This window comes from Syngnathus scovelli, chromosome 2 (genome assembly GCF_024217435.2).
Source record: "Syngnathus scovelli strain Florida chromosome 2, RoL_Ssco_1.2, whole genome shotgun sequence".
NCBI classification, from domain to species: domain Eukaryota; kingdom Metazoa; phylum Chordata; class Actinopteri; order Syngnathiformes; family Syngnathidae; genus Syngnathus; species Syngnathus scovelli.
The window spans coordinates 18,728,758-18,748,579 of NC_090848.1; the positions used below are offsets into that span (position 1 = coordinate 18,728,758).

The 19,822-nt window shown below is 40.5% G+C and overlaps 1 protein-coding gene across 2 annotated transcripts in view; it reads left to right on the forward strand.

Moving 5' to 3' along the window:
- Positions 1-19,822, forward strand: part of celsr3 (cadherin, EGF LAG seven-pass G-type receptor 3) — a 55,956-nt gene that overhangs the window by 20,168 nt on the left and 15,966 nt on the right. Inside the window, exons 4-20 of one of the 2 annotated variants that reach the window (XM_049753001.2) lie at positions 3,102-3,324; positions 5,406-5,521; positions 5,627-5,715; positions 6,023-6,037; positions 6,386-6,543; positions 9,141-9,304; positions 9,814-9,939; positions 10,864-11,033; positions 11,124-11,309; positions 12,430-12,540; positions 12,642-12,810; positions 16,223-16,364; positions 16,484-16,604; positions 17,357-17,540; positions 17,902-18,003; positions 18,093-18,187; positions 18,289-18,498. In XM_049753001.2, the coding sequence (XP_049608958.1) occupies positions 3,102-3,324; positions 5,406-5,521; positions 5,627-5,715; positions 6,023-6,037; positions 6,386-6,543; positions 9,141-9,304; positions 9,814-9,939; positions 10,864-11,033; positions 11,124-11,309; positions 12,430-12,540; positions 12,642-12,810; positions 16,223-16,364; positions 16,484-16,604; positions 17,357-17,540; positions 17,902-18,003; positions 18,093-18,187; positions 18,289-18,498 (2,381 nt within the window). The remainder of the gene's footprint in view (positions 1-3,101; positions 3,325-5,405; positions 5,522-5,626; positions 5,716-6,022; positions 6,038-6,385; positions 6,544-9,140; positions 9,305-9,813; positions 9,940-10,863; positions 11,034-11,123; positions 11,310-12,429; positions 12,541-12,641; positions 12,811-16,222; positions 16,365-16,483; positions 16,605-17,356; positions 17,541-17,901; positions 18,004-18,092; positions 18,188-18,288; positions 18,499-19,822) is intronic. The other variant, XM_049753003.2, reaches the window with a different exon arrangement.

Here is a 19,822-nt window from a genome sequence, read left to right on the forward strand (position 1 = left end):
TGAATGAAAGGATGGTGAGAATACATTAAGCCAAGCATGGAGGAGGAAGAAGAGATGAGCAACTAAAGATGAGGCAAGATGGATAAATACTTAGAGAGAACACAGGTGAGGAAAGGAAGGATGAAGCAATAGACTGGAGGGAGGCAAAGTGAAACAAAACTAAACTGATGAGGTAAGTGATAATTCAGGTAGAGCCATAATATTTCGGGACTGCAAGTGGACATTTGCTGAAGTCAAGGTCTACAATCTAAAAATATATTTTAACATTAGTGTTAAAAGTACAGCAAAAATAAAATGTTTTTTTGTGCCGGTGCAGGCCTTGTGTGACAATTTTGTGGCTGAAATGTTAACGACTGTTGGTCAATTTTAACGGCAATGAGAGGAGCCGCTTTGATTGGCCGTGAATCTGTTGTGGTCACACTCACAGTGACGCAAACCACCTGTTTCTGACAAGCCTCGTGCCTCTGTGAAAATATCGACATTTGTTGTAGCCTGTCTTGTTGCACCGCAGAGACTGCCCTTTGCTCAAAATCTTTGGATTCTATGTATCCTTGATTTGGGAATATTTTCTGTGGAACGTTTTTGACTCCCTCTTGTCACAATCCAAGGATGAAAAAAAATGCACTGCAATCCTGCCTGTTGTTCTTGACATCCTCTAATTGGGATGTCTCTATGTTTTTTCAGTTATTTCTATTCTTTCTCCAATTTATTTCCAGTTTCTGTCTCCGTCCAACTGTGCATGCAAAATGAACCAGCCTTTGTGTTTGGCACGTACGCATGTGTGTATTTGCGTTCGTGTGTGTGTGTGTGTGTGCGTGTGTGTGTGTGTGTGTATTTATAGTAGGTGCGTTTAATAATGAACACGCATTATTCATGAGTATTAATGTCTATTCATTTATTTTAATATTAATGAGTCTGTGCAGATAAGTGGTCCAAGAGAGAAAGGCAAGACAGGCAATTTGCTGCATTAGCAAAACTGTGTCCTTGTTGCCGAGGTTGACTTACATGGACGTTTCTGTTATGTTTCTGTTGGCGAGAGAAGGCGACGCCACTAATGGATGATGCACTAAGATGACAATCATTTGGCAATTGGCTAAGACGATGAAGACTTGGAAGGACAAACAAATGAAGAGTAGTCAAGAAAGCAAAGTGGTCAGCTACTCACCTGCTCTGTACATACTATTCATAGGAATATCTAAGTATAGTAATTATGATGATACGGCGATGATGTCTGCATTGCCTGGAAGCACTCACAAACCATTCAGTTTCCTCTGAAGACATTCTCTATGTGGCTCGGAGCCACGAGTCGAGGGAAGACTGAATCTTTTGCTGTTTGGCTTCACTTGTGTGTGGGCGTGTGTGTTGGAGGGCCCTTACCTGCCCTCTAAGCATCTGTAGCTATTGTTTGTATATCTCAATGTCTTTTCTGTCTGATGATATTTTCATCCAAACTGCCATGAGGAATGGGGAAGGTTTCTATTGACTTACAACTGTGTGTGTGTATATTTGTGTGTGGCCTTGTGTGATGTGTGGACTTTTTGCTCATGGGCACAAGCTAAAAGCAGCACAAACAAAGTGCCAACAGAGACAGCTACTTGATCAAACTTGACAGCCTTGAGGGCAAGGGCAATGATTCTTTGTGTTTTGTGTTTTTCTGTGTGCTTGTGTGTGTTTGTGTGCAAATGAGAGAAATACTGGAAGTCTGACACACAAAATTTGATTTATTGCTTATGTATGTAATCAGAATGTCGTTCTGCTTGCTATCTTCTGCAGTGTGGATGTTTGAAATGCTGTCGTCAGGCTCTACTGAGGGTCCTTAAGGAGCAATTTATCTGGAGGCCAGTTTCAAACCCTGTTTGCTCTTTTTATATTGAGAAGCCAAGGGGGATGGGGTGCGAGTGTGAGCAGCTGCTGTGTCAGAATATGTTTGCGTCCGAATGTGCTCCAGGAAAGGTAGAAACAGAGCATTGATGTGCTGCATTCTGTGTGTGGTGATGAAGGGATTATGTGGGTGTTTCTTTTCATAGACAGATAATGTAGAACTTGTTTTTCATTTCTTACCTGCAAAAGTACATTCCCAATAAATTGGAACAACACTCATTGAAACGGAACTAGCCAGAACTTTCTGAAATGCGACGTGGGATGAGGCCACCCAGTTTGATTTTTTTTTAACTTTCAAATTTGGGGTAAATGCTGTTAAGGCGTAAACCTTGCATTGATGACTGTTACTTATTCAGTTAGTCTGTGTTGAGAAGAAATAAAGGCAACAAATTTGTTTAAGTTGGCTGTCGTTGCTCATTTGCACTGTCTCATCAAATCTCATGAGATGAGGTCATTTGACAGGCTAGCTGTTTCACGCAAATTATCCTTTTTTTGGAGGTTAGATTGCCTATTATACTTTTTTTGTGTTTTTTCCATAATATCTTGTGTTCGCTCCATTTGATCGACCACAAAGGTCAGTCCGCTACAAAAGAAACTCTTAAGTCTTCCTCAAGGAATCAGCACCCTGCTGGTGTACTCCATAATGAAGGAGACGTTTGCATAAAAAGGAGAGTATAATTGGCTGCCTGATTGGGAAGAAAAACCAAGTCTATGAACATGGTGCATAATGGAGATACAATCAGCACTGTTTGTTGCACTATTTTTCCATCCTCAAAACCTTGAAATAAATATTTCTGAAGGCTATAGAAAAACAATAAGAAACAATAACAACAATAACGCTGATTAATTAAAAAATAAGGTTTTTTTTTCTTGTGTGGTACATTATGAACATGTTTCTGTTCCTTCAATGGACCTGCAAATTTTGACTGCACATTTCGCAGATTTTTTTTTTCCTCCAGAAATCTATTAAGAGCCAAACAATTTATCCATTTTTAAAAATGTAATTTTTGTCATACATCAAGATAAGAAATAAACAGTCATATGTGCCCCCCCCTTCCCCCCGGAGCATTGATGAAAAATTGTAGAGCGCAGCAGCATTTAAATTGCCCCTCCCTCCTGTATTGTTTCTCTGTGTCTTGTTTTTGTTTCTAAGCTACTGTGGTGTAATTTCACAGAAATCGTAAGAGGCCTTATGCTTATTAAGTGTGTTTCCGACACAGGTGACCGATGTGAATCCGATCGGCGAAACGGTGGCTGCGTGCCAGGGGTGTGCCGTAACGGAGGAACGTGCCGAGAACTCTCGGGTGGTGGCTTCCGCTGCGAGTGTCCTGCCGGCGGGTACGAGCGACCATATTGCACCATCACGTCCCGCTCCTTCCCCCCAAAGACCTTTGCCATGTTTCGGGGCCTCAGACAGCGGTTTCACCTCTCCATCTCTTTAACGTAAGTAGATAAGAAAGACTACTTTCTGTTGCTATCATGTTTCCTTGGGCTCTCATCTCTCAAAATCCAATTTCCCCTCATCCAGAGATCTATAATTAGACCCCTTTGATTCTCATCTCGCACTGTTTTTTTCACTTTTGATTTGGTCTCCATCTCGTAGATCGATGTCACTCTCCTTTTCTCTTGCTTCCATGATGCACACTGGTGGGCAATATGATTTCTCCTCTTTCAACTTTCATCTGCCCATCTACAGGTCTCATCAACATCTGTATCCCTGTGGTGTTCTCTCAGTCTATCTCATCCTTTCTTAGGGAGGCCAGCGGAGTGCCTTCAGTATGATTTTTATGGTTTTCCTGTACAGTGATAAAATATTCAATATTAATATTAAAATAGTTCATAAAAACCAGCAATTCTCTAAAGTGGCAGCAATGTTTAAGTTTGAGCAAGCATATCTTAAAAATCCAGATTTTTACTGTCACCACAAACACTCTGTATGCATTACATTTAAAAATTGCAGCGTGTTCAGAAATCTTACTGCAATCGGTGCTCATTTAAAAATTGTCTCCTGACAACTTATGACAAAAAACGATCAACATCAATTCTGCAAATATACAAATCCCTCAAAGAAGGCCCTTCAACTTTTAGACCAAAAAAAAAAGCCTGGCTTGGCTGAATTTAGTGTTGTCCACACACATTAGGATTTGCCATCTGAAATTTGAACAGGTTTAATGTGTATGACACCACAGGATAATTGGTCAGGATAATCTTTCAGTGTTTGTCGACTTTGAGCTAAGAATCATTGTCAAAATTGAGAAACCCTATTGTTAAACTGCAGGTGCCCATTAATAGTCACATGTGGGAGTCTTGCACATCAATCTTAAACGTAGTGCCTTGCTGAATGGCAAAAGATTGCTGAGCTTGACATGCAGTCAAATTCTTAGCCTTGTTGAATTTTACATCTTAAGGTAGCTAACTGAAGCGTCTGCACTGACATTGTTACCCTGCCTGCTCTCCATATTTTATTCAGCACCCTGTTTGCTTCCAGTGAAATGTTTGGCCTGATTTTGCAGAGCACACCATTGTAGAACGCTATCATTTCTCAAGTCCCTCCACCCCCTCCAAACAATTTTGTATCCCAGACTTCATCAGTCACCTTCAGAGGTGCACGATTTGTCATTGCCACGGGGCCTAAAGACTGATACTGGGTAAATATGCTGTGTTCCCTGCAGCAAGCAGTATATGTTTTTGTGTACGGGCCAGCTGGAGAGTCTGTGCTGCACAGATGAACAAACATTAGTTGAGAAATTTTAAGAGCGAGAACATCAATATGCTTCGCCAGCAGGGATACAAATATGAACTAAAGCATGTTTTTATGCTAAATTTGTACAACATATTTATGTAATGTCCAATGCCATAATGCATTAGTCGTCGACATATTGGGCACATGAAAATTTACCACATCCTTTCCTCTCCTGTCTGTGTTTTAGCTGGCTGTTGCACAACGGCTAGTTGGTTAGCAGAAACTTGATAGCTCTGCAGAATGTCAGCAAGCACGGTTCAGCACTGCTGCAGTGACTGCCAAGTCATGCAGACGATTGCTATGGAAGAAATCAGTATTTGCATGATTGTAATCAGTTCACATATCACATCTTCTATAATGGTCACAAAAGTTCCAAGTACACATTTACAAGATTTTTATGCTTTATAAGTGAAATCTGCACCAAATCTGAATCTGGTTTTCATAGGTTATGATCCGTCGTAATAGTTACTTTTTACTTCATTTTAACTTGTTTTTTAATTCAGTTAGGTTGAATTAGTTTTTGGAGTGGGTACTTTTTATTTTTTCAAAAATGCTTTGTTTCACTTGTCATTGGTCAATTGAAACATGTTTTGATTTCCACCCCTTTATTGAAAAACAAGACATTACTTGTATTTCAAAATTAACATCTACGCACGCACTCACTCGCTTCTTGCTTTTGAACTAAATAAAGTTTATGACCATCAAAAATGAGTAGGGGTGCTTGACCAAGTAAGAAGCCAAACTTTCATCCTATCATACTATATGTATGTTTTTTTTCTAGTTTTGCCACACTTGAGAGCAACGGCCTTCTGTTCTACAATGGACGCTTCAACGAGAAACATGACTTTATCACTTTGGAGATCCAAGAGGGACAAGTGGTGCTTAAATACTCCACAGGTATGTCCAAACACCGAGCATTGCAGGTTGTCTCAATACATTGAGCTGAATGAAAAGGAAAAACTGCAAGGTCGGTTATTTTGAGTTTTTGTACAATACCTGCAGGTGAATCGTCCACCCAGGTGAGCCCTTTTCTGCGTGGAGGTGTGAGTGATGGGGAATGGCACACAGTTCACATCCACTATTACAACAAGGTGAGTTGCTCACAAAATCTTATCACAATTGTGCTATTTTATTACACTCACTCACATTTCACATGTTATTTCATAATGGCTTCATATCAAGTGTCCTTTTCCAGGCTTTGTATTGTTTGGCTTTCTCCTGAATTTTAATTGCTTTGCTTGTCTACTGAATTTATTTTAACATTTCATGCCAACAAAGCTCTTTTCTTGCTGACAAACATGTGATTATGCCATTGCGTGGGTGTTTGCTTGTCATTCTAGCCATGCACAGTGAATGCACATCACCTTTAATTTTCTTTTGTTCTTTTATTTTCCTCAGCCAGCTATACGCTATGTGAGTATGACTGTGTGACATGCTGTCTGTTTTCCTTTCTTACCCTGCAGATTGTGTGTAAATTAATCAGTTTATTGTGTCTTGCCTGAACAATAAATCTTTTCCTTTTTCCTTACTATGAGATACAGTATGAGCAATGTATCCCACTGGTCTGCTATACTCTATTTTAGACTGGTAGTAAGACAGGTATCGAGTGGGATACAATGTAGTCAACAACCTTGCATTTTTAGTTGATAATTTTGTTCTTTAATGTGGTTTGTCTGGTTGTCTAAAAAACGTCATACAAGAGTCTTAATTAAAAAAACAAATCCTCTGCAATCTTTTCATTTTGCTCCTTTGTGTGTTCAGCCCAAGCGCAGCATGAGTGGTGAGGCTCAGGGTCCCTCAGATGAGAAGATTGCAGTAGTGAGCATTGACGACTGCGATACAACCTTGTCACTCCGCTTCGGGAGTCAGCTTGGAAATTACAGCTGTGCTGCTCAGGGCAAACAGATCAGCAGCAAAAAGTGAGTGTGTCTTTTTATGCAAGAATGTTATGTTTACACTTGAAGAGCCAGTGTGGTGTATATACGTATATGGATGTGTTTTCAAATTGTGAAACATGTACTCCTACTCCCATAAGATCCCACAATGAAAAGATCTTGAAATTAGTATATTAAGTCGTCTTTCATGAAACATCAATTGACTGCATGCTCCCTGGTGATTCGTTGTATCTCTCTTATGATCTTATTACCTATTGTAGTCATCATCTTCATTTCTTTCAGCAATGCTTGCTGATATTGCGCTCCCATCTTTAATAAAACACTTTGATGGGCCTGTGTCTTGTCACCAGAAATGTGTAAAGGTTATAAGGATGAAATTATAATGATAACTAAAGAATTTTCCAGAAACTTGCATGCTTGCTGAACCAGATAAGTGATACAGAAAATGGATAAATGCATCGGTGGATGTTAAACTAATTTCCAGAAGACCTTGGTCCCGATGTTCTTGCCCAGCACAAGTCCAGCACAAAGTGCAGCTTAACTGAATGCATGGGTGGATTTTTTTTTTTCCTTTGATATATTTGTAGAGAGGGGAGTTTGCACCATTGTGGGAGTGAACACAACAGACTTACTTCCTGGCCACTGAACGCAGCTCCACTCATTCTGTCTTAATGCAGGAGAGGCTCACGCAGTCTTTGACATTGCGAAAGCAGGTGTAGATTTATTGTTGTACATGCAGAAGTGCACAGTGAACATTGATAACGAACTTCATGCGGAACTCCACTTGCGGATCATGTTAAGTTGACCAAGGCAATCATAGAAGACTGCTGTGAAACTTGGAGACCACCTTCCACCTCGATTAATTTTGTGCCCGCGAAATAGCATAACGGACACCTTCTTCCTCCAGGCTGTCGCTCTGATGAACTCACACCACTCATAGAAACTCAAGAGACATATCACTGTGCAATAACATCCAGCTCTCACCACTTAAATGTTTTGTTAGTTATCTGAATGTATTCAGTCGCTTAAATGTTGCACAGAGGCTGAGATCAACCAGAGTCAAATTCCCTGTTTGGCATGCACAAACTTGGTCAATAAAGCTGATTCTGTGCCACTGCCAAGGAATCTGAGTTTCTCTACCTGTGCATAAACTAGCCCTGCTTTGAGCTGGTCTAAAGTATACTTTCTGTTACCAAATTTTGATATGCATCGGGGGCGTGCAAAAGAAAACGAACAGCATGGTGCACCACTGTCTGCCACGTTCCCAAATACAGTAAACTAGTCTTGCCGTGAGACAAAAATTAAGAGGTGTCAGTTTTTGCGCGCTGCATTTGAGAGCAGAGCCTTGAAAGTTGAGACGTGTAAGAAGTTATTTTCTAAATCAGTGCAAAGGGGTCATTTGGTGCTTAGACTGACTTCATACATTTCACTTTTTAATTTCTTCCCCCCACTAACTAGTACTAATAAGTACGAGTTGACTATGACTTATTGACTTTGCTGTACCAAGTAGCACATTTCTATCTATTGACAAATTATAGACGCAATTATAGACAAATCAACATAACATGCAAGTTTTTGGAACATGTGAAGAAGACAAAATATCTAGAGAAAATCCACTTAAGTATGGGTAGATCATACAAACTTGACACAAGAGGTGTGAAACCGAAATTTTGACCTGGAACCTTTTAACTGTGGAGCAGATGAGTTAAAGCTAAACACTACTCTACAGATGCTTAAAATTGTTGTTGTTGTAGTGGTTTATGTTTAGCTTCTGGGTGCTGTGATCACATTGGCTGTGTCATCTAAGCATGAAGAAAAGCAGGAAGGATCAGAGAAACACTGTCTATCGTCTCCATAGCATGTGTCATCTTTTACTCAGCACTGGCTTCCAATGATGGTTTTTTGTTCATATTTGTCAAAGGTAAATCTCTTTTTGTGTTTTAATGTGTCTGGGTTTCCTCTCCATTTGATATATGGTCTTTTATCAAAGCCAGGTTTAACAAAGAAAATAAAGACAATATTCACACTCGAGAGCACAAATTTCTCTGTGACAACACAAAGATGTCTTTGTCAGGTTATTCATTATCACGTATTCTTTCTCCCCACATTCCCTTAGCTTACCTTCTGTTTTTTCATTCACTTCTCCACTTTTGATATTTGCTTTAACGCACAGTTAATCACAGATTTTTTTTTGTCTGCGTCCCAGCTGCCTCCTGTCATCCTTTTATTATTTTTTGCCTCCATTATTATGATTATGATTGTTATTTTGTCGATGTTTCCTTAAAGCACCTTATTTTATTTTTTGCCCCTGTTCTCTGCTTTGTCCCCCATCTACCTCATAATCCGCTTGATGATTAACGTCACTCATATTCAATCTTCATCTATCTCCTTGTATTATTTCCTGTCTCCTCTTTTCAATTTCTTTCCTCCTCCCTTTAGTCCACCATTATCCTTTGATTTCACCCCAAAAGCCGTGCTTATGCTGCCATTATTATTTCCTCAGACAAGATATTTCATGGGTTTGTTTAATCCTTATCGCCTGTCCTTTCTTATTATCTGACAATGGGTGAATGAGAAAGTTCTGCCTTAACATCCTTAATCCATATCTCCTGATTTCTTAGGTCTCTTGACCTTACTGGTCCATTGTTCCTGGGTGGGGTTCCCAACATTCCAGACAACTTCCCGTTTGGCACCAGGGAGTTTATCGGCTGCATGAAGGAGCTGCACATTGACAACAAACCACTGGACTTGGCTGGGTTTATTGCTAACAATGGAACTCTGCCAGGTTAGCAATTTTATTCAAGTCATAGCTATCTTTCGTTGCTCTATTTTTGGGACTAGCAACAATCCGTGCATGACCAGTGGGTGGCATGGGAACAGATATAACACTAACAACGATGGCACACTAGCCAACAGGACGATTTAAAAACAAAAATAATGAAAGCGATCATAATAATGATGCGTTCAATTAATCTATTTCCAAGATGACTCAGAAGGTTTAATGCTTTGTTTTCATATTTCTAAATGAAATATGATGAAATTCACGCACATATCTGTGCTTGTGACCTGAACAAATTCATCATAACTTACAGCAGTCTACGTACTACATTGATCCCAACTGCCCCCACTGCCCTGATGCATTTCAATAGCTGTCAATTATACAGGGATTTCTGCCATTCATAGTCCAGCTTGGTCCCTATCCCCTGTGAATACATACAATTCGCTATGTATCAGTTTTTAATACCTGCAAATACTATAAATATGTAATATGGTGTTCTCCTGTGTTACTGATAGGCTGCAGTGCAAAACTTCCCTTCTGCAAGTCCAATCCCTGTCAGAATGGAGGAATCTGCCGGGTCAGCTGGGAGACATTCTCCTGTGACTGTCCTCTTGGGTACGGAGGGAAGGACTGCAGCCATGGTGAGAACCTATTTCAGTTACAAAAATTTGCCTATGGCATTCAGTGCCTAATACATTATTATGAAAATATTAGCAGAAAGTGATCACAGTATGAAATCTACAACAAGGTGCTTTCTATTTTCAATGGGCTTTATTTACCTGGACTTTTTAGATAGAAGAGCAAAGGGTCAAATAGGAGCAGCATGGGTAAAAGAAAACTGAAGCTTATGGTTGAGTTTGAGGGTGGAACAGACCACAAGGGATTTTGAGCAGAAAATGAAAAGCTGTTACATAGATAAGCAGGAGCGGAAGACAGGCTGGAAAATATGATCAGGGTTAGCTAAATGTGTTTATAAGTAAAACAGAGTTCCTGAAAAGAGAACAAGAGGCAGATGGCGAATGAATGAATCTCGCAATCTCCAACGCTCACTGAAGTGGTTTGCAGTAGAGGTGTAAAGTGCTTAGGATGAGAATTGGCACCTCCAAATCTGAGACTAAGCAGCAGATCCTGGATAGAAGTGACCCAAATGAGTCGTTCGGGAGGAACTCAAAGTTGAGTCGCTCCTCCTCCACATTGAGAGGAGCCAGATGAGGTGGCTCGGGCATCTTGTTAGGATGCTAGTGAGACGTTCCGGGCACATACCACCAGGAGAATTCTCTGGAAACAACCCAGGACATGCTGGAGAGACTCCCAACTTTCCTGAGAACATCGCGCTGGCATTCAAATTTCAGTGTCTAATCATTATTCCAAGTGTCGACTTTGCTCGTAATTACACTAGGCCGTGGTTCTGTGGTTATTCATACACACGCACACAGTAATATTAAATTTCATCTACATCATATTTCTTCTCAAGTCCAATGATTCATCCGATGACTCATCACCATTATCGTCATCCAGGATGTCTCTGACTTTTTACACATGATCCCTTCTCATCTTTTCTGCAGTGATGCCACACCCCCATCGCTTTTTGGGAAACAGTGCCCTCTGGTGGGATCTAAAGAACGACGTCACTATTTCCACACCTTGGTACCTGGGTTTGGTGTTCCGAACCAGATCCCGAGAAGGGACGCTGCTTCAGGCTCAGGCCGGCCAGTATACCAGCCTGCTATTTCAGGTTAGGAAACATCTCTTTCATAGTTTTTGTCTTATTTATGCTACTTCGACGACCCGGTTATGTTTACTGATGTGTCGCATTCTCTTCCAGGTGATAAATGGTCAGCTAGTGTTCTCCGTTACTCGGGGTTCTACCAGACCAGTGAGGTTGAGGCTAGATCAGGTTCAAGTGGCAGATGGGCGGTGGCACGACCTCCAGCTTGAACTACGAGATGTTCGCAGTGGCCGTGAAACTCGCTATGTTGCCACTCTTCGCCTTGACTTTGGACTTTATCAAGTAAGTATCAATAAGCCAAAAGAAACCATCACTTCAATTTTACATTTTATAGCTGATCTTAGAGAGAATGTCTCAGCCAAAGCTCTCACAAAGGCAAAGGGTGCATACCTAAATCAAGTATGATCCACTCCAGCTCTGGAGGTGCAGTTCAATCGACCAGATCTGGTCGGTCTCTGCAACTGTAACTGCAAAGTTAAAATAGATTCAAGTAAAACTAATACACGCTTTTATAATTTGCACCCAAATCCAATCAAATTTCTCTGAGTAAAAACAAATCACTAAACCACATTCACATTACACATAAAAAATTGCTTCTGAAATAGAATTTGAGCTATTAGTGTAGCTCAAAAAAAGTGTTTTTCCTCCTCTATAATGTTTGCTAGGCAGAGTCCTAAGCTACGTATATAGTAATAATAAAGGTAAACTACCAACAGAAAGTAGTTTTTTTTTCACATTTATTTCCTTGTGAGAATGAAGACCATTGAACAAGACCATTACAAATGCCCAAAGATTGTATCTGGAATCTTCTCGCTAGGTTTGTGAGGATGTTTACAGCAGTCGATGTTTGACATTAAGTATTCATTAATTTGACAGTGATTACCTTTGAAATTACTTGGCAGTGACTGTCGGCCAAACATCAATTCTTATTGCTGAAAGACTAACATCGTAGATGGGACCCATTGATTTATATTTCATGCTTGATGTCTAATGTTCCCAGACACTGCTGCATCCAGTGTCGTGAGCATTGTCACTGTGTGCATCGATTTCATTTGATTGTTTTCTTTTATTTAATTGAGTCTATTATTCTGTCTGCCGCTCCATCTTCAAAAGCTAATATTTTAGTCTGCAATGTGTCCTTGGTAATAATCACACATGAAAAAAAATATATACTTAGAACTATTGCACTTTAAATTTCTTTAAATTCCACTTTAAATTAATTAAAAAGACAACCTTGATTTCTTCATTCTTCATACATTGCTATTTGATAATGACGGTGACATTCAAATGAAACCCTCATGCGTCTTTGTTCAGGAATTCAGTTCTCATCTTTTAACAATGATCATTTTTTTTGCCTTTTCTGTCCCCCTTTGACTTCTCACTATTCTTTCCCCTCCATTAGGGAACAGCAATTGTAGGAAATGAGATTCATGGATTGAAGGTGAAACATCTGCATGTGGGAGGAGTGTTGGGCTCTGGAGAGGTCCAGAATGGGATCAGAGGATGCATACAGGTGAGACTATAATGGTGAATTATTGATGAATGGGTGGCCTCATAAGGGGAAACTTATTTGTTTTTGTAAAATATGTATGCAATAACTGTCTCTCTTTCTAGGGTGTTCGCTTGGGTGTGAGACCGGACGCCCCCCCACTGCCGCGCCCCTCTAGAACTGTCAAAGTTGAAATTGGCTGCAATGTGGGGAACCCTTGCGTCTCATCTCCTTGTCCTGCCCACAGTCGCTGTTCAGACCAATGGGAGCGGCACACCTGCGTATGTGAACCTGGTGAGTTAGTTGCCTTTTACCCACCTAGGAAAGAGAAATTGCAAAAGCTATCTTCAGAGAAAGAGGGAGAGTAAAGTAATGATATCAACTGTTTCATTTCTTAAATTTACATTGTGCATAGCAGTAAATTTTCCCAGCACAGATAATTTAACTGTTTTCACATGGGCAGAGTTAAAGTAAAAAAAGTTTGTCAGAAAAAAGTTAAGTGCAAATACCTGAAATGTTGAGGAGTTCTCATCCAAATGAAATTGAAGAAAAAACTGAAACTTTTGAGGCAAATGAGAAGAGATGAATCACAACAGTGGGAGCAAACACGTGAACAAATGAGCCAAAAAGAGAGTTAGAGGAAGATCAGAGCGGAGGAACAGACGGTTTGAAAATGTTAATGCTTAATTAAGTGAAAATGATGGCAGACGGAAATAATGTAAACAGCAGCGGTTTGGGGCGGTAATACAAAAGACGAGAAGAAAGAGAACTTGAGAAAGTCTAATCAAATAGCCTGAAAACATAGGCGACACATTTCATGAATAGATCTGAACAGTAGGTTAGAGGAAAAAAAAGATTTAAAACTGAATCATTAATTAAGCAGAACAAGCTGCAAGAGAAATGTGTCAAGATACAAATGACATCCTCAGCTCTGTATTGTTTACATGCAACCATCTGTCAGCAGATTGAGGGAAAAAAGTGTTTGAGAAAACAGTCATTGTATTAAGAATTATTCATATTCAAAATACTCATATTGTAAAGTTGTAAATTGAAAAGTCTCTGGTTGTCTGTCTGTCTGTCTGTCTGTCTGTCTGTCTGTTTGTCCTTTATGTACTGTATATATTTGAACAATGTAAAAGTTAGAGGGGAGTCACTAAACAAGGAAAAGTTTGGAAATGAGACAATGTGCTCGCAGCAAATATGGAGGGAGCAAAGGAAAAGGATGTGTGTGTCTGTGTGTGTCTGTGTGTGTCTGTGTGTGTGTGCGTGCGTGTGTGTGTGTGCGCGCGCGCGCGTGTGTGTGTGCGTGTGTGTGTATGTGTCTGTGTGTGCGTGCATTGCAAGCAGGATGAAGAGGCTGTACTGTGTTCAGAAGCCTCAGGCTTTGCAGCCTGAGAGAGGAAGCACGGAGGCAGTGCTGCTTCTGTTGCATCCTCCATTAGCCCATGAGCTAATGCCCCTTGTCTTATTTGCATGGAACACCGCAAACGCGTGTGTGCGTGCACACGCATGCTCTTGTTTATTTTAAACTACAGCTCTCATTATTTTTCATCAGCACAATGATCATTAAAAATGAAGAAAGTTGAACAATGAGTGCGGCCTACAGACAAATAAAAGTTTAATAACAGCACAGAGGGTGGGGGAAAAAAGAGAGTTAAGATCTCAATAATTCACCTTCATCTGATAAATCAAACATACAAATGACTACGTACGCAATCGGTCCAATACAAGACATTGCACACAATTTTAAATAGGGCAAACATGTTCACTTTTCTCCCAATGATATATTTTGAATAAATGACTAAAAATAAAATAAAAAATATGCAAAGAACCAATTGAAAACATTCTAACAAAAATAACATGCAAGGGTATCTGCATGCCTCACAATATTGACCAACCTATAATCCCATGTTCGCCTAATAAATATGAGCTGTCATTGTGTTCAATACTGCCCGTCAACTATCTTCAAACTCTGGAGTTTGTCTTTTGCAGTATGTGATTTTTTTTTTTCCCCCCAAGGTATCCAAAATGATCATTCTTGAACCCATATCCAGCAATCTTTCCATGTAGTCTTTCTGTAAAAATATCATCATATTGTTTTTTAATTTGTGCTCAACCAGGTAAAGTCAGAAAAAAAACCCTGTCAAGTTTGACAGATGTTTTATTATTGATCAACACTGATAATGGAACTCATAATACTGTAGAAGAGAACCAACGGACAAAACAATAAATCTAAACGGGAGTGGCATTTATGCCATTTGCAACATACTGCAATAACTACAACCTGTGCTAGCTACTATACTAATATTACAATCACTGATAGTTACATGGACTAATTAAAATGTCTCTTAACAATTTTTAATAAAACCGCTGCCAGTCAACCAGCATTGCTGTCAACATAACAAAAGAGATCAGCCAATGCTGCCAACCCAGTTTGATCAATATCTGACTTTTATTGGCTACATCGATCAACTGGATTTCCTATTACCTGTCTATCACAACTCTGAAACCAAATTAATCTGTTTAATTTGCACCTTGATAACTACTTTGAAATATGCATTTCCATGACCTACAAGAATGGAGTGTCATGATTACGATATCTGTCTTGGTGGTCACCGTCTGTGCGTTACAGAAATATGATCAAAAAGTCTTGAGACAAAAAGCAAGTCAAAAACAGTTCTAACTCAAGTGTTGCGATATATTGTGATGTACAGCAGTTGCCGTAGTTACAGTTAAGTGAATTAATTTCTCCCAGTGGCGTCTCAGCTTGGTGACAGTATCTCAGGGAATCAGAATTCGTTGTGAATGTGGTAAAAGGATTCCCTTTCTGAAGCAAACCTCTAGAACAGTCACAAAAACAGTGATGTGTGTAATGATTAAAAACAAAATGTTTTAATTAATCATACCTTCTCATCTTGTGTGATGTGCTGCTGCTTTGTTCACACAGTCTCAAATCTGTCTGCATCTGAGACCGGTTCCCTTTTTTTTTTTTTTCCCTGTTGTTGTCTCAAGGCCCATCATTATAAGTGTTTGAACAAAAAGCCAAGGCTGTCGTCACGGTGCTCTGTCAGTTGCCATGATGAATGAGTGGAGATGTATAGCATTGATAACGGACTGCATTTGTGCGTGTGTGTGCGTGCACATGTTCGAGTGAGTGTGAAAGCAGAAATTTGTGTGATTCTATACTGAACGTATCTGCGTGCCTCTGTACGTGTGAGACGTCAGCATCAAGTCAACATGCTTTAAATAGATTTCTGTTAATGAGCTTGTGAAATACAACTACATAAGGTTTCTCAGCTCCACATCTATACATTATTAAAACTCGTGACAAAAATACTGTTCGAAGAAAAAAAATGCTATTTTTGTACTGACTGTGTTGATCTTATTTATCACACAGAGGGTTGACAGCTATTTGCCCTTAGCATGTTTACAAAATGCTCGCTGCTAGCAAAATATTCATGAAGATTTCCGCAAAACATTCACAACATCCGTCTCTTGTCTTTATTGCATACATCATATTGTTATGGTTGGAGAGAAAATCACGGCTCTTTCCTAGAAACCAATGTACATTTTCTTCCTACATGTTTGACAAAGTAAATGAGCTGTACATGAATGTCAAGAGTATTTGTATTTGCTCCTCACATCGCGTTGGAGTGCATCGCGTTGGAATGCATGTTTTTATGCACACTCTCTCACGCTCTTGCAGGTTACTATGGGAAAGGGTGCACTGATGCTTGCCATCTGAATCCTTGCGAAAATGACGCTCAGTGCCACAGGAAGCCCAGCTCGTCACATGGCTACATCTGTGACTGTGGTGACAACCACTATGGACAGTACTGCCAACACAGGTGGGTCCAACATCTGTCAAACTTTATGCATGGTTCTTTGAAGCTGCTTTTGATAATGAGAGGCCAAGATACTGTAAATACTTTATATACCAAATCAACTATCTTGTGTGCACATTTAGGATTGACCACCAGTGTCCCAGAGGTTGGTGGGGATCTCCCACCTGCGGGCCCTGTCATTGTGATGTCAATAATGGCTTCGACCCCGACTGTAACAAGACAAGTGGACACTGTCGCTGCAAGGTAGGACAGGATGCACGCTCATACTGTCTACAGGCCGTTTTAGGTTGGAAATTGCATCATTTATACATCATTGCATACTTTGTAAACCACCTTTTACAGTCTGGTGGTACCCAGTCTGCTATAGTAATATAGAACTGTGATACATGAGAAGAAATTATTTTTAAGCACAGATTACATAAAATAACTATGGTCTGAAAAGCTTTATGTGGAAAAATAAAAAAAAAATAAAAATCACCATTTGCATGGCACACAGGCTAGTGCCATGTCGTCCAAGTGTGTGTGTGTAAGTTTCTATTTTGGTGATCCACTCTCTAATCTTTACTATTACCCTTCAATCTGTGTGATATCATGGAAAATGTATCAGATTTTTTTCCCTAGGTGTCCGTGTCCACATATATGTTCTGTGTGACACATACGTGAATATCGCCATCATTATGTTATCGTGTTTTCCAATTCCTGTCAACTCTGTCTGGAAGGTCGACACTGGCAGCCCTTAACTTGTCATTCAGAATTTGTCAAACCTTGTGGGCATATGACTGTTAGAAAATTATTTGTGTGTTGTTGGAAATAAAAGAAAAATAATTCAGAAACAAACACATTTAGACAGTAAGTGAGTGATATCTGGTACCAAAGCAGTTGGTGGCAGTCATAGTTTTTTTTTTTATTGAAGTGGATGGATAGGTTTTATTTTATTTTGACTTTTATTTTTAGTTTTAAGAGTGGGTTTGCTAATTTTCTTCATGTGTTTTCAGGAGTTTCACTACCGTCCGCGCGGCTCAGACAGCTGCCTGCCGTGCGACTGCTACCCAGTCGGCTCCTTCTCACGAACATGCGACCCCGAGACTGGCCAGTGCCCATGCAGGCCCGGCGTGATTGGTCGCCAGTGTAACACTTGTGACAACCCATTTGCTGAGGTCACAAACTCAGGGTGTGAAGGTGAGGGTGTGTTTGAGTTCTCATGTGGTTAGGGATTTTTTTATTTTAATTGGAATCCAATTTCGCCACATGTACATACAAACTTTTATTTTGCTACCTCCATGTACTCTCTGCGTCTGGATTCAAATTCTGCTCCTCACGTCACAACTGTCCAAGAGTGTGAAACAAGTCATTGTCTCTTGGATTTTTTTGTGTTTTTATGTGGTTTCAAACACTGTGAGCCCCATCTCTATTTGCCTCCCAATATTTTTGGGTAATTTATTATCACTGGTCCATAGGTCTTACTCATCCACACTTGACTGCATGTGAAGCAAAGCAAGTTCACCACCTCCACTGTTACTCCATGTTTTGTTTTGTGCAGTCATTTACGATGGCTGCCCAAAGACCATCACTCAAGGGATCTGGTGGCCACGGACCAAGTTTAACCTCCCCGCTGCCGTTCCGTGCCCTAAAGGTTCTGTGGGTGAGTTCACACTCATCTCCAGTCAATTCATATAGGTTGTGACCTTTTGGAATGGAACCATAACACAAATTCTGCCCTTGGACTTACAGGGGCTGCAATCAGACACTGTGATATTGAGAGAGGCTGGATGGAGCCAGACCTTTACAACTGCACCTCCCCTCCATTTGTGGAGCTCAATGCTGCTGTACGTTGGCAAATAATGCTCTAGATAGAAAGAAAGCACAAGATATTTAGGATGAAATTGTAGCTGCGTTTACATCGCCATATTTTTTGGTTTTCATTCAGCTGGATTCACTTGAGCGCAATGAGACAGAGCTGAACACAATCATGGAGAAGAAGCTCGCACACCAACTCCGTGATGTCACCGAAGCGACAGGCCGCCTCTATGGGAATGATTTGCTCATCGCAGAGCGACTGTTGTCACGCCTTCTCACCTTCGAGACCCTACAAACTGGCTTTGGACTCACCGCCACGCAGGATGCACACTTCAATGAGGTAGGAGATGCGTAGCCATTGTCAAGTTTTAGGCAGACAAGAATGCAAATTTACTTTGATGACGATTGCGGGATCGGCAGCAAGGGTCGATATAGGATAGTGGTGAAAAAAGGAATACGGATGAGTACATGAGCGTGAGAGGAGCATTAAAGTGCATTGAAAGAAAATATGTCGTTAATGTGCTTGGACAAGGTCTTGATATCGAAGTCTGAAGGCTAACAAACACATTAGAATTCAGTAGGTGGGCAATGTGGGCATAATGTAGCATCATTCATTGCCTTGCTTTTTCACGTATTGCTCAAATGATTAGTTCTCCTCGAAACAACATTGATTGATTGAATTCAAATTGCCTATCATATTACTACTGTATTACGTGCACAATGTTTGGATAGGACTATTTTGATGTTACTTTGGTTGAGCAAATGACTAGTACTTTGAAATTGGAATAATATGCTACAGTCAATATGCTGTTGTGCCTCCCAAAACAAATTATTTTCTCATAACGCCAAGTTAGGGCTGCGCAATAATTCATTATCAATATATATCGCAAAAGACACCTGGTCAATATCAATAGAAATTGTACACAAGAAAATATGGATTTAAAAAAAGTCAGTATAAAACCCCCGACTGTGTTATTCTGCAGGCAGACGTTACAAAAACCCAAGAGGAAATTTGGACCGCAAAAACAGTTTTTACTACCAGATATTTTGAATGGTATTTTTCTTTTTGATAGCTTTCTTTTATTTAATTTTAATATTCAATTAAAAAATAATTAATTATCAATAGACTGCTCTTGGCGGCTCGGTGGCGCACTGGGTAGCACGTCCGCCTCACAGTTAGGAGGGTGCGGGTTCGATTCCACCTCCGGCCCTCCCTGTGTGGAGTTTGCATGTTCTCCCCGGGCCCGCGTGGGTTTTCTCCGGGCGCTCCGGTTTCCTCCCACATTCCAAAAACATGCTTGGTAGGCCGATTGAAGACTCCAAATTGTCCCTAGGTGTGAGTGTGAGTGCGAATGGTTGTCTGTCTCTGTGTGCCCTGCGATTGGCTGGCAACCGGTTCAGGGTGTCCCCCGCCTACTGCCCGATGACGGCTGGGATAGGCTCCAGCACGCCCGCGACCCCCGTGGGGACTAAGCGGTTCAGAAAATGGATGGATGGATAGACTGCTCTTCAGCCAGCCCTACTAAGCACAGAAAAGAAGCAATTGAATTCATTCAGTCAAAAAGAGTATAAAAATGTCCTGAACATGTTATGAGATTCAGCACTGCCACAGCGCCAGTCATGCCTGCTGGCATTGTGCACCGTGACAATTGCATCTCGATCTG